Raw genomic sequence first — 12,829 nt, 5'->3', positions numbered from 1 at the left:
GTATTGGGGTCAAAATAAGGGGGTTGCAATTGTATGGGGAATATAAAAATAAAATTTAAAAAATTGCAAGTAACATTCAGTCAGCTATCTGACTTCGCACACATTTTAATTTATTGGGTTATAGGGCCTCCCCTGGTGGCGCAGCGGTTGAGCGCTGGGCTGCAAAGCTGCCTGCAGCCTCTGCAAGTGCCTGTTCGATCCCCGGCCGCCGGAGAGGGTCCCACATGGTGCAACAGACCTCTCCTGTCTCGCCCGCTGCTCCCCTCAGCAGTGTACTTCGGTCCTTCTGCCTGTTCTGCTCCCCGCTCTGGCTCTGGTGAATTCTCTCACCCTCCCACACTTCTGACTGTACCCGGTGCTTGTATAAATAAAATAAATAAATCTTTAAAAAAAATTTATTGGATTATATTTCTAGAAGTAAAATTGTGAGGTCAAAGTGTACATATATTTTAAGGTGTTACTTAAATGCTCTTATTTGAATACTGCTAAAGTATCCTTAATAAATGCTGTAGCAAGTCACTCTTACTAACAGTAGATAAGTGTCCACTTTTCTGTAGTGTATCATCTACAAAATCTTTCAAAAAAGGAACTACTACAACTACGTTAGAAGCATCTTCATGTTTTTGATATAGGAGAGTCTTGTAAATAGTGATTATAATGGCTATTAGAAACTAAGGGAATTCACAAAGATCCCACAGCAAGTGGGTTTTTTGGTCTGTTTGGAGAGAGGTGATGAAGAGGGCCCTTCCAAGCTACCCTTGGACATTATTCCAATACATGTTGGAAGTTCAATAAATAATTAGTAATAAATAAATGGAACCAATAAATATCATCTGCAGGGACTAATCCTGAATTTTACTCTTTACTATCTACAGTTGCTTCTTCAATGGTCATGTGGCAATAACAATGAAGTTTAAAAAGAAGTAAGTGGGGCCTCCCCGGTGGCCAAGAGGGTTAAGCTCTGCACTGTGAAGCAGTCCACAGCCTCTGCAGCACAAGTCTGATTCCCAGCCAGCCAGGGAGCAAGTCATATGGTGAAGCAGACCTCTCCTGTCTCGCCTGCTGCTCCCTTCAGCAGTGTATTTCAGTCAGTCTGCCTGTTCTGCTCCCCAGTCTCTGGTGAATCCTCTCACCTCCCACATCTCTGGCCTGTACCCAGCTCTTGTATGCATAAATAAATAAATTTAAAAAGAAGTAAGTACCTGCATTCATTTTACATTTGCTAAATCAATCTCTTGTAGGTTTGTTGGAAAAGAAAAAGTGGTAGCAGTGAGAGTCAAGTCTTGTTTATTTCTATATCACTAACCTTAGCACAATGACTGTTACAGAATAAGCCCTCAGAGAAGGTTGTTGTGAATGGAATGAACTAATTTTAAATCCAGCTTTGCTCCTTATTTGCCATGTGACCCTGAAATGTCATTTAATCTGTTTTTCCATCTAGAAACTGGGAAAAGTACCCTATGGAGGTGTGTGCTGCTTTAAGAATAAGTGAGAAAACAAGCACACATTAGGTATTTTAGAAAGACTAAAGCAGTGGTGCCCAAACCTGGCAATATATCTGAATCATATGGTAAATTGGAGGAGGCTAATAATCTTTAACAAGCTCATCAAATAATTCTTTTTTTTCCCCATCAAACAATTCTTACACAATGGGGCATTGGTTTGGCATTTGGCACCCTCCATTTGAATTATTAAGTGAAAGGGATCAAAGATTAGAAAACTCCCTCTGCCAATACTAAGAAACAACTCAATAAAAGGTTATTAAAAACTGCAAATAGTTTATCTAATTCTCTTGGGACCTAAAAAAAAAAAAAACCCAATTATTTCTATTTTTAAAACATGCCTTTCAAAAATTATTTTCTGTGCATTGGCTCTTGAGGTAAATAGTTGCTTGTAAGAGCAGGAGTATCTGCACTTCTGCTTTGAAATCAAAGCAAAGAAAATCCCAAAGAAAATCTCTCTCTGGAGTTTTCTCTTGGGTGACAAAATGTTCTTGGAATTAGATAGTGGTAATGGTTGCACAACCCATGTGATCATACTGTAAGCCATTCAATTGAAAATTAAAAAAATGAATTTTATAGCATGTGAATTACTATTTAAAAAAATCATCTACAAGTTCTCCTAAGCCAGAGTTAACATCTATGTAGTACAGCATAGCAGTACAGTAAGATTTAAAGATAACCGCACTAAAGCATGAAATTATACCTGAAGGTGGGTCATACCCCTTCTAATTCCAAGAATTTCTATTAACATCACCCAACCTCTTCCTTCCCTTCCTCCATAAAAGCATGAGAGGAATAACACAGGAGATCACCTGGAATTATTTACTATCTGTAGAGCAAGAGGTTCTCAGGCAGGGGCAATTTTGTTTCCTAGGAAACATTTTTGGTTGTAACAACTATGAGGGTACTACTGATATCTAACATTCTACAATGCACAGGGCAATGCTCATAACAAAGAATATTAAACCTCAAATGTCAAGTTATGCTACAGTTAATAAACCCTGCTTTGCTCTAAAGCAGTGGTTCTCAAAGTGCGGTCCCCAGGCCACTAACAAATAGCATCACCTGGAAATTTGTCAGAAATGCAAAATCTCAGGCTCCAGAACTACTGAATTATAAACTCTGGACAAGAGGTTTAGCAATTAGTGATAGATACTAATAAATACTAACGCATAAGACCTACTTCCTAGTGTTAAATTGGATGTGATAGAATCATGAACCATAAAGTTACCTGCCCAAAGTCACCCAGTCAGTATGAAACAAAACCAAGATTTGAACCATGTTATACTGACTTGATTTGCTTTGAAATCAAAGCAAAGAAGATCCCAAAGAAAATCTCTCTCTCTCTGAAATTTCCTCTTGGGTGATAAAATGTCACCCAATATGAATTTTGCACATCTGCTCTCTTTATTTCTCCCTTTGAGGGCAAAAATAGTTGGTAAGTGTTAGGCAGAGCAGAATGGGATAGGGAAGATGCCAACATAAAAACTATGCCCGCCTTAATTTTATACATGAATATGCATTTTATAGATTGCCAAATAAGTAATGTGAAATTTGTAGCTCTATGTTGGGTGTTGGGTTTCTCAGGAGAAAAGTACTGAGCCTATGTGATGATTCTTTGTCCATTTAAGCTTCTTGCCAACAACTGGTAGCATTCCAGGTTCTTTCTGGTTTTTCAGTCTCTAAACCCTAGGAAAGAACAATCTTCAATCTTCAATGCAGTTCAAGAAATTAAGGCTTGACAGGTGAAACAGGCAGGGCAGATTTTCCTAATAGGAAAGAATACTATTTGACTCAGAGGGTGGAGAGAGGAGGCAGAGTGGAAATTTTCAAGCACATCCTGTTGAACTTGCTTGATGTATAAACTTGGATTTGGAATTTAAGATGTTTTCCATTGGTAGGATGATACTTTGTCTTTTTGTAAGTATCCCTCTTTCAACAAAAATTTAGAACATTTGGTTCTTGAGCTTGTAGACGCTCTGATACAATAGCAATGTGCCCAGCATTTAGGGGGCAATGAGTTATTAGACAGGAATGAATGCTGCATTAAATCATCTCTGTAAGTGCCTGAGCTTTTGTACTTTTAACCATTTCTAGTGAAGTAATGGCTAAAATGCATACCACTCATCTCAAACTAAATCTATGAAATGAAAATAAGCTTTGATGAATTCAAGTTCTAATTATGATCAATAATTGAACATGGGAGCTTTTTAAGTATGTGAGGCTGACAAAACAAAGACTGACTGAATTACTCAGACTAAACCTTTCATTCTAGGGTCTTCTCTGTCAATGATAGTTGTCTGTATTTTCAATGTGTTGCTATTACCTTCTAACATGCTGTGTGCAAAGAAACCATACAACCACAGATGGCTATAGATTTATGTAAAAATGGACTAAATTATTTTCTTTCGAGTTTATTTTTCCCTTACATTTGGTTTTGGAATTGTGTTCAGCACTAATCTGGCCCCCACACATAAAGGAAGCTGTGAGACTAAATGTACACTTTCAGTTACCTCAAACACTTCCCATATTAACATTTATTCTGTCTTTTATGATGAACTAAAACAAACCCAGCACTTAAACTCATCTTAATTTTGAAACATTTCAATGCATAATGCTTTTATTTTTTTAACTTTTTTTTTTTAAAGATGTATTTATTTATTTATTTATTTATTTATACAAGCACTAGGTACAGTCAGAAGCGTGGGAGGGTGAGAGAATTCACCAGAGCCAGAACAGGGAGCAGAACAGGCAGACTGACGAAGTACACTGCAGAGGGGAGCAGCGGGTGGCAGGAGAGGTCTGCGCACCATGTGGGACCCTCGCTGGTGGCCGGGGATCCAAACCAGCGCTGCAAAGGCTGCGGGCAACTTCGCAGCCCAGGGCTCAACCTCTGAGCCACCGGGGAGACCCGCATAATGCTTTTAAAATATTTCCAGATCATAAAGTTGCATACATTTTTTTTTAAGATTTATTTATTTATTTATTTTTATAGAGGCATGTTTTATTTATTTATTTATTTGTTTGTTTGTTTTGTTTATACATGCACTGGGTACAGTCAGAAGAGCGGGAGGGTGAGAGAATTCACCAGAGCCAGAGCGGGGAGCAGAGCAGGCAGAAGGACCGAAGTACACTGCTGAGGGGAGCAGCGGGCGGCAGGAGAGGTCTGCGCGCCACGTGGGACCCTCCTCCAGTGGCCGGGGAGCAGCCGGGGATCAAACCGGCGCCGCAGAGGCCGCGGGCGGCTTCGCAGCCCAGCACTCAACCGCTGCACCACCGGGGATCAAACCGGCGCGCAGAGGCCGCGGGCGGCTTCGCAGCCCAGCACTCAACCGCTGCACCACCGGGGAGGCCCAAGTTGCATACATTTTTGTGTGCACTTTGCCCTCCAGTTTGTCATCGATAATCTCTAATCTTAATCTTCTCTCAAACTTTGCCTTGATGTGCCTCCCAGTGACATTTCAGAGTCTTTCCTACAATGCTATATTCCTTGACCTCTCTCTATAGCTGATAATTGGGATTATCCGTTTTCTTGGTATTCTACCAGGTTCTTCATGTTGTCCGCTTCTTTCAGTATCCCTTCAAAATTTCCCCTAGATTTTCTTATTTTTATTCCTATTTCTCGAATAATTGTACTGACTACCACTTTTTTGCAGGTGCCCCTCAAATACCCCTTTTTGTCTCCATGACTTTTCTTTCTAGATTTTTAAACAATGTAGGCCTACTTCACATTCAATTAGCTTGCTCATCTCTGCCCTTTTGTCTCTTTCTCTGCACTGTGGAAGGCACTGCTAGTATAGACTCAAAACAAGGACATCTTAAGATCCTCAATATTCTGTTTACAACCTCTACCAAACCCATTCCTTCCACAGCATCAAAGAATGTGATGACTCTTTATCTCTCCCTCCCTAGTCAAAAGGTGGCCATATTATGCAGCGATCAGTTTTTTTTCCCCCTACTCTAAAAGAGTGAAATCTATTTCCTGGCCTGAACTTGGAACCCACTAAAGTTGTAAGCTATGTGTTAATTACATATTATTGAAAACCATCTGAAATCCCAGAAATGGCCCAATACAAAAGTTGCTGTATATTTCAAGCTCTACCACAGTATACATTCTATTTCAGAGGGCATAATTCCATTCGCAGCATAGCTAAATTATGAAAATCTCAGATTACTTTCATTACATTTTTTTACAAGCAATATGAGGCAATGCTTTCCTAACCTTTCTATCCAAGTGCCCTAGACAGGAGAGTTAACATCTATATTCTAGGCATCTGAACTCGTAGCCCCGAAGGCACCGATAAATAGAATTTCTATGACATCTGTTTCGCCTTTAAAATTAATACAAATATGTAAGTGTCATTCTGGAAATTACATTTAACACTTTCAGCAAACAGAATAAAAAGTAAAGCCAAATGCTCCCGTTGAAGGAGGGGGGAAAACCCTCCAGGCTTATCTCATTCTGCGGATCTCTCTCTTCACACACAGACACACACCCAAAGTACTGACACCACAGTTGGAGAAACCCACAAGCATGCGCTTTATGTCAGGCTCTTGAAAAGGCTGCTGAAGGCACGACGGTTGGCATCAGAATTGGACACTTTAAAACGTGAGAACTTAAACAAGCGTTTAATAACGTAAAATTAAGAATGACAACATTTCCCCCGAATCGCCACGGCCCATTACTGGTTCCCAATACCCTCCAGACTTCTTATGCTCAGTACTTTAATAACTACCTCCGCCGCACCGCTTCCTCGCTCACCACCAGAGCGCACCTCGCCTGTTAAAGAAAAACCCCGTCTTCTCTGGGTGCCTCGCCTACATTTCCCCTGCCCTTTCTTCAAAGTACTTCTCCTTTCTTTTCCAGCGGGCCCGACTCATCCCCGGGACTGCGCTCCATCCTCCGTGAACGCGACTCACAACAAAGGCGAGGGGCGTAGCAACCGGGGGTCCCGAGTGCCTCTACCGGCCGCGCGGGGCCCGGGGCGCCGCCGCCGGGGTGTCCCCAAGCTCGCAGCGCCGCGCCCGCCCCACCAGCTGCGAGCACCGCCACTGCTAATTACAGAGCCGTCCGCACCCCATCATTAGCCTCCACCGGGCCGGTTTCCACTCGGAGCCCGGCCGACGCCTCCAGCCCTGCAAGTTTCCCCGGACCCCGGGCCGAGCCGACCCCGCCCGCCGACCTCGGCCCGGACGCGGGGCAGACGCGGCCCGCACCGGCGTCCCCCGGCTCCGCCCGCCCCGGGGCCCGGATGTGACGGCACCGCCGCCCCCGGCGCTCGCCCCCCGGGGCGCGCGTGGGGTTCCCGGAAAGGCGGCCCGGGCGGGGGGCTCCCCGGCCCGCCGGCCGGCACGTACCCAAGTGAGCAGGCTCTCGCACAGCTCCACCCGCTCCACCGCCTCCACGCTGAACATCTTCCCGCGGCCGGGCCTGGCAGCGCGTCCCGCCGCGCCAGAAGCCGCTGCCGTGGGGTCCGGGGCTGCGTCGGGGGCGCGGGCGGCTGCGCTGGCCTCTGGCCCACCTTCTCCGGGGCCGCGGCGCCGACTCTCGCCCCGGTCCTGGCAGCGGCTCCCGCACCGTCACCCCTGGGCCCCTCCTTCTCCTCGCACTCGGGCCGCGCGCCCGCTGCGCGCGCCCCCGGCCACGCCCGCAGGCCGCGTCTCCGCCCCCAGCCCCACGCCCGCCCGGCCCCAGCGCCCGCCCCGACCAGCGCCGCGGCCGACCAGCCCCTGCGCACGACCGCGCTCCGGCCGGTCCGCCTCCCGCCGCGCCGCCGCCGCGCCGCGCGCGCCCCCGCCGCCGCCCTGCTGCGTGTCGCGGCGCGCGCGCGCCCGACCCCGGCGGCGGCGGCGGCGGGGCCTCCTCGCCGGTGCGCTCGCCCCCTCGCGGAAGCGCGGAAGCGCGGCAGTGCGCGTGCGCCGCGCCCGCACTGCAAACCGAAATAGAGCCTGCGAGCGGCTGCCCGGGAGGGGTGGCGGGGCGGTCCCGGAAATAATCTCTGTTCCCAGCCGCCGGGATTTGGCGAGTTTCCCTCGGCGGTGGAGAGGTACGCGCCCCCACCCCGGCCCCGGACGCCGGGCCGCGGCCTCTGCTGTCGGCCGCGCGGCCGGCCACGCCCACCCGGATCCCGGCGCGGGGAGCCGCCGGCTGGGCTCGGCGTGGGCGGGACGTGGGGGGGCGCCGCGGGCGGCCGAGGCGCTTCCGGGCTGGGGGTCGGGGCTCTGACCCCAGGGCCCGCCTTCGCGGGGACGCCCGGGCCTGCGCCCGGAGTCGCTCGGCTCCAGCCCGGAATCCCCCGGCGGCGGTGGAAGGGCCGACGTGGCGGGGATCGCGGGGATTCCAGGTGCGCTCGGCCGGCGGCGAGCAGTCCCGCCGTTCTCCGGGGGGCGCGTGGACAAGACTCCTGGGAAACTTAACGCCGCGGAGCGGGGCGAGTGTGTGCGCCACTTGGCCGACCCGTGAGGACCCGAGCGCTTCTAGGGCCTGTTTCTTGTCAGGCGGTGCTTCCTTAGTGGCCGGGTGGATCGTCCTGGAGCGCACTCTCTTAGAGGAGTGAATAGCTTTGCAGGATTACTGATGCATTTTTATGCCATCTAACGTGCATACGACGTGCATGTGTAAAGAATAATAGATTATAATAAAGCATCCAGGTGAAAATTAAAAAGAACGTTGCCAGTGTCTTTGGAGTTCTACCCACACTTTGTGTTCCTTGCAGAACTCCATTACCTCCCTAGCCTGACATTTATACTGTGGTTTTCCTTATAGTTTTACTAGCTATTTGTGCATGTCTAAATAATATAGTTTTACATGGTCTAGAACTGTCCTGCGTGGACTCATAATGTGTTATTTTGTGGCTTTCAATTAATTGAAAATTTGAGTCTAGAGGTAATTTTCATTGCTGTCTAGTATTCCACTGCAGGAATATAACAGCGTATCTTCTATACTGTTGATGGACATTTTATTGTGGGGCTTCTAAGGTACAGTGCTTTAAGTATTTTTTTTTTTTTGCTATATGCATTCTTATAAGATACTACTGCATATGCTTATACTCATGGGTGCTAGCGCAAAAGTGTACAAGTTTGGAATACATGCCTTGGTGTCCTAGGAGAACTGTTGAGTCATATGGTATGCATAACATTACCAGATAATGCCAAACTTTTATATGAGGTAAGCAAAGTTAACTTTTTTCAGTGTACATCTTTACTTCTTTCCTGAACCATCTCTCTCTTCCTCCCCTCCTTTTTTTTTTTTCTTTTCATTAAGAGCAGGTTTTGTGATTAAGCATTCAGAACCATCAAGACAGTCCTGAGTTTTTAATGATGACATTCATAGTATTGTTTAACCCTTCCCAGATAATTTATTATTTTGAAATGCAAGAAAACTTAACTGAAGTCTTCTCTGTAGCCTTGTAAATGTTCTTTCTTACTCCAAGAGCAGAGAGACCTTTAGAAATGATAAGTACTTAATCTCATGCTGCTCTGTTTTTCCTGCTGGTGTCTCTGGATCTTTGTCAACCCAGAGTTCCTGCATTCCGTACTGGGTTGTTCTGTAGAATTCCTGGCACTTTAAATGACCATTACCCTTGTTAGTCAGATAAAGTCAGTAAATGTGTTTACATTAGCTTAACTCCTGTACAGCTTGTCTTTGAATGTGGGCAACAAGATGTTGGCCCTTTCTTGAGGGACTGGTGTATGTAGTGAGCCAGCTGCTCAGGTTTTGACACAAGTCAAAGGCTTCTGTCAAGGCTTTGACACAATTCACCTAAGCTTTTTCAAGCTCGACTGCTCATCCATATTCATTTGTGCTTGATACTTCCATGTTCTTGGGGTTTTGTTTTCTTCTTCTAGTAACCCTTGATGAAGAGAATTGAAAACTTGAATGTAATTTTCTGCAGAAGTTACGTGACCAGGTCTCTACATGAGCTTGGGTAAAAGACATTGAGTTTCTCCTTTGGAAGTTCTGGAAATTCCTATATTTCTCTTATTTTCCTTTTCCTTCTTTTTTTTTCCTTTGGCAAAAACTAAGGAGGGGTGAGTGGAACTTGTTTCAGCTGTCACCTCACTCTGGTTATTTGGAGACTAGTTCTTATCTGTAACTTCATCAGATTCAAGTAAAGGCGGTGTCTTTCATGGCAATGTTCCCAGATTTATCCTAGGGAATATCATAGTTAGCTCTTTGGTTAAATAGAGTTTGAGATGCACATACTGCAGCTGTGGGGAAGGTGTGGCTAAGTTTTTATCATGCTTGTGCTCACTGCTTGACAGTTGTTAATAATAGTAATCAAAACATTGTAACTTTCATTTACTGAGCACCTATGTGATATGTCAGGTAATGTTAAGAACTTTTCTGTCATAAACTCCACAAAACAATGGTTTGTGTTTTTTGCCCCAAAAGTGATACTTTGATATGGTTCAAGCTACTTTTATGTTTTTTACAATTTGAGGAAGCAGAGTCCTAGACTTGACATAAGTACACAGTTGTCTGACTCTAGAACTTAACACTTCTTTGGCTTATACCGTGCTTCTCAATCAAACTTAGCCAGCTAAACTAACAAAGCCAGAGCTGGAGGCCAATTTATCTTCAGACTTCTATCAATTAGTCTATACATTTTCCAAGATCTAGAGTATTTGGTTTCTATAAATCTCAATTAAAAAAATACATCTATTTGACAGAGAGCCTATAATCTAGATTAGACACCATGTTCTATAAATTTAATAATTTTGTTTCTGGGTTTCAAGTAGGCAGCATCTAGTGGTCCCTACAAAAGTGTCAAATTAAATGTGCACTGCTCGAGGAAATAAGATGTAGTGAGGGAGTTTAGCGACTACCTTTGGTTTTAATTAGGCTGTGCAGATGCTTCCCAGACCCTTCACTGAGAAACAGACTAGGGTGAAAGGAAACAGAGACTAGGGTGCTAGATAAGAATGGGACTGGAGACAGATATGTTAAACCCAAGCATTAATTTTTGTCTCTCAAGGGAGGAAACAAGCTCTAGCTTTTATTTTTATTTTTAAAGTAGTACATGCTTGAAAAGACTTCAGACTATGAAACTATCCTGGGAAAGGGAAAGGTCTGGCTCTCCTAGTTCTGCTCCCAACTTGTAACCATCTAACTTCTGTGTTTATCTTTCCTGACTTCCCTTTCTCTTCCAAAAAAACTCAGCATCAGAAAAATAGCAAAGAAGTCCTCAAGTCCATTTACATTTTCCTGAAAATAAGAGATTCTTAGAGATTATCTGGGGTCACAGTTGTGACAGAATTGAAACTAAATGTCCAAGCAGCAATGTTCTGGCTTAAGCTGAAAGCCTGTGTTGTTGGACAAAATTAGCCGCACTGCTGTATCCTAAACAAGCCTGACTAAAAGGAAAAAAATGGAGAACTGAAGCTTAGATTGACTTTGGAATTAATGTTCAAGATTGAGATATGTCATCTACTTAAGTGGAAAAATTTTATATTCTTTATATCCTGTGATCTTAGTCTCTTTCCAAAATGAGATGGTGTTGGAATACCTCACATTTGAACCACTAGCTCCTACAGTTCCTTTTTAAACTCTACTCTAAGAAAAACTGCTGGTGGAAGTTGAACGATTAAGCCTTCCATCAAGTAGGTCAGACACCAGTAGTAGTTCTCTATGTGAGAGGCCTGGATTTAGTTGGGATTTCTTCAGGCCAGGAAAATGCAACTGACCTCTGTGTTCCTCAGAAAAATTTACCAGTCTCCTCCCCTCCAGCCCTCTTTTTTGATGACACCACAATTTGTGGAAATAAAAAGTAACTTCTTTTAAACTACATTGGGAACTTGTGCTATAAAATGATGTAAATAACAGTATTATACAGTATTAAAGTATACTGGATCTCTGAGCTCTTGGAAGTATGTATGAATCAATATATTAAGAGTACAATTTTGTAGAAGTCCAGCATATGTACAGCAGGTCCCATATAACAGCATTTCATTCAATGGCCTGTTGTAACACTGATGAGAAAAAAGTTTATTCCTGGCTCGGAATAAACTTAAGTTTATTCCTGGCTCGGAATAAAATAAAGTCTATGTGGAGTTGACTCACCCTTCCATAACTGTGTAGTTTTCTCCTAGTTTTCCCTTTTCCTCCCAAATCCCAAATGTGCACAATTTTTTTTTCCCAATTGGTGTGTCTCCATTGTCCCACTCAGGGTGAGAGTGAGTGTGTGAGTGTGACCTGTGATGGAAGGGTTGGGTGTTGCCTTAACCCTGAGCTGCCAGGTAGATTCCTACCATCTGAGAGACTGAACTGGAATAATTGGGTTGGAAAAATGAATAAATGAGTAAATGCAAATTATTATTTGTATTAAAAGTTTGGGGACTTTAAGTGTGGTTATGTTTTTGTGACCAGAAATATGTCATAGGAACTTAACTTTTGTTTATGTCAGTTAGCTTGTGGTCAAATGTCTTTGTTGCCTTTTCACTTAAAGTGATAGTTTCCAAGACATTAAGTGAGGACTCAGTGTATATATATATTTAGTTGCCCATTAGAATGTGTATGTTTGTACAGTATATTTAGTATAATAACATACATATATTTTTAGATTAGTAGAATTTAATCACATGGCAACTGACTCTATCTGAAAGGACATAGAAACAGATGTAACCTGTTTTTTACAAAGGGCCAAGTGAACTGTCTAAATGTATTGCATAGGAGAAAATCCTCACAACTCTGTGAAGTAATCAGACTTAGTAGGTAGAGACTGACAGAAGGGGTACTCTTCTGGTTGTGTTTGCACATATGCAAATAGTTCTCACAGCTCTTAGGCCTGTTGACATATCATAAACATCTCAGTAAGGGGGAAATCTGATAAAATGAAAATGTAAATTGACTACATGGCCTAACCTAGATTAGGAACCTTTCTTCAGTTTCAGCTGGCAGTTCTTTTGACTGTTCTTTTGAGTGAAAATACTGACATTAGAGTACTTTTCTCTGGGCTTCCTGGTGTGCTCCTTCACAATGAGCATTTGAAGCCTGTCATTAGAAAGCTCCTGATATACCAGTCTATTACTGTATATGAAGCCAAAGACAGCCACCTTTGATCTATTTGTTTGCTTGAGTTTCTTCCATGAGGGGTAATTTTTTTACTAGCAGGCAGTTCAGATTATTTTCAATGATGTTAGACTTTTACTCTCAAAGTTTCCTCTTAACTGAGAAATCTGGTTAATGATGATATTGACTAAAACTCTCAGTGCAGTAAATTACATGAGTACATATTTTATTTTAATTATGAATGGTCATGTACTTAATTGAAACTTTTTTTCTCCTTTAGGTATCTTATAAGACTTGAAATTTTATTGTTTTGCTA

At 43.9% G+C, this 12,829-nt stretch overlaps 2 protein-coding genes across 10 annotated transcripts in view; one reads left to right on the top strand and one right to left on the bottom strand.

The window, feature by feature from the left end:
• The window catches only part of HOOK3 (hook microtubule tethering protein 3), a 122,842-nt gene that overhangs the window by 74,933 nt on the left and 35,080 nt on the right, over positions 1-12,829 (bottom strand). Inside the window, exon 1 of one of the 4 annotated variants that reach the window (XM_037526171.1) lies at positions 6,861-7,154. The exons of the other annotated variants lie outside the window; for them this stretch is intronic. Coding sequence (XP_037382068.1) covers positions 6,861-6,917 — 57 coding nt within the window. The 5' untranslated portion in view covers positions 6,918-7,154. Of the gene's footprint in view, positions 1-6,860; positions 7,155-12,829 lie in introns of those variants that run through there. 4 annotated transcript variants of the gene reach the window in all.
• RNF170 (ring finger protein 170) overlaps positions 7,406-12,829 on the top strand; it is a 35,456-nt gene continuing 30,032 nt past the window's right edge. For 2 of the 6 annotated variants that reach the window (XM_037526174.2, XM_037526173.2), the window contains exon 1: positions 7,407-7,549. The gene's annotated coding sequence lies outside the window, so the exon portion shown is untranslated. Of the gene's footprint in view, positions 7,550-7,760; positions 7,847-12,829 lie in introns of those variants that run through there. The other 4 variants (XM_037526176.2, XM_037526175.2, XM_037526177.2 and 1 more) reach the window with 3 other exon arrangements.

This window comes from Talpa occidentalis, unplaced genomic scaffold, assembly GCF_014898055.3.
Source record: "Talpa occidentalis isolate TD23 unplaced genomic scaffold, MPIMG_talOcc4v2.1 talOcc4.4, whole genome shotgun sequence".
Classification (NCBI taxonomy): Eukaryota; Metazoa; Chordata; class Mammalia; order Eulipotyphla; family Talpidae; genus Talpa; species Talpa occidentalis.
The sequence above is the reverse complement of the archived record's forward strand: the minus strand, read 5'-3'. Positions and strand labels throughout refer to the sequence as shown.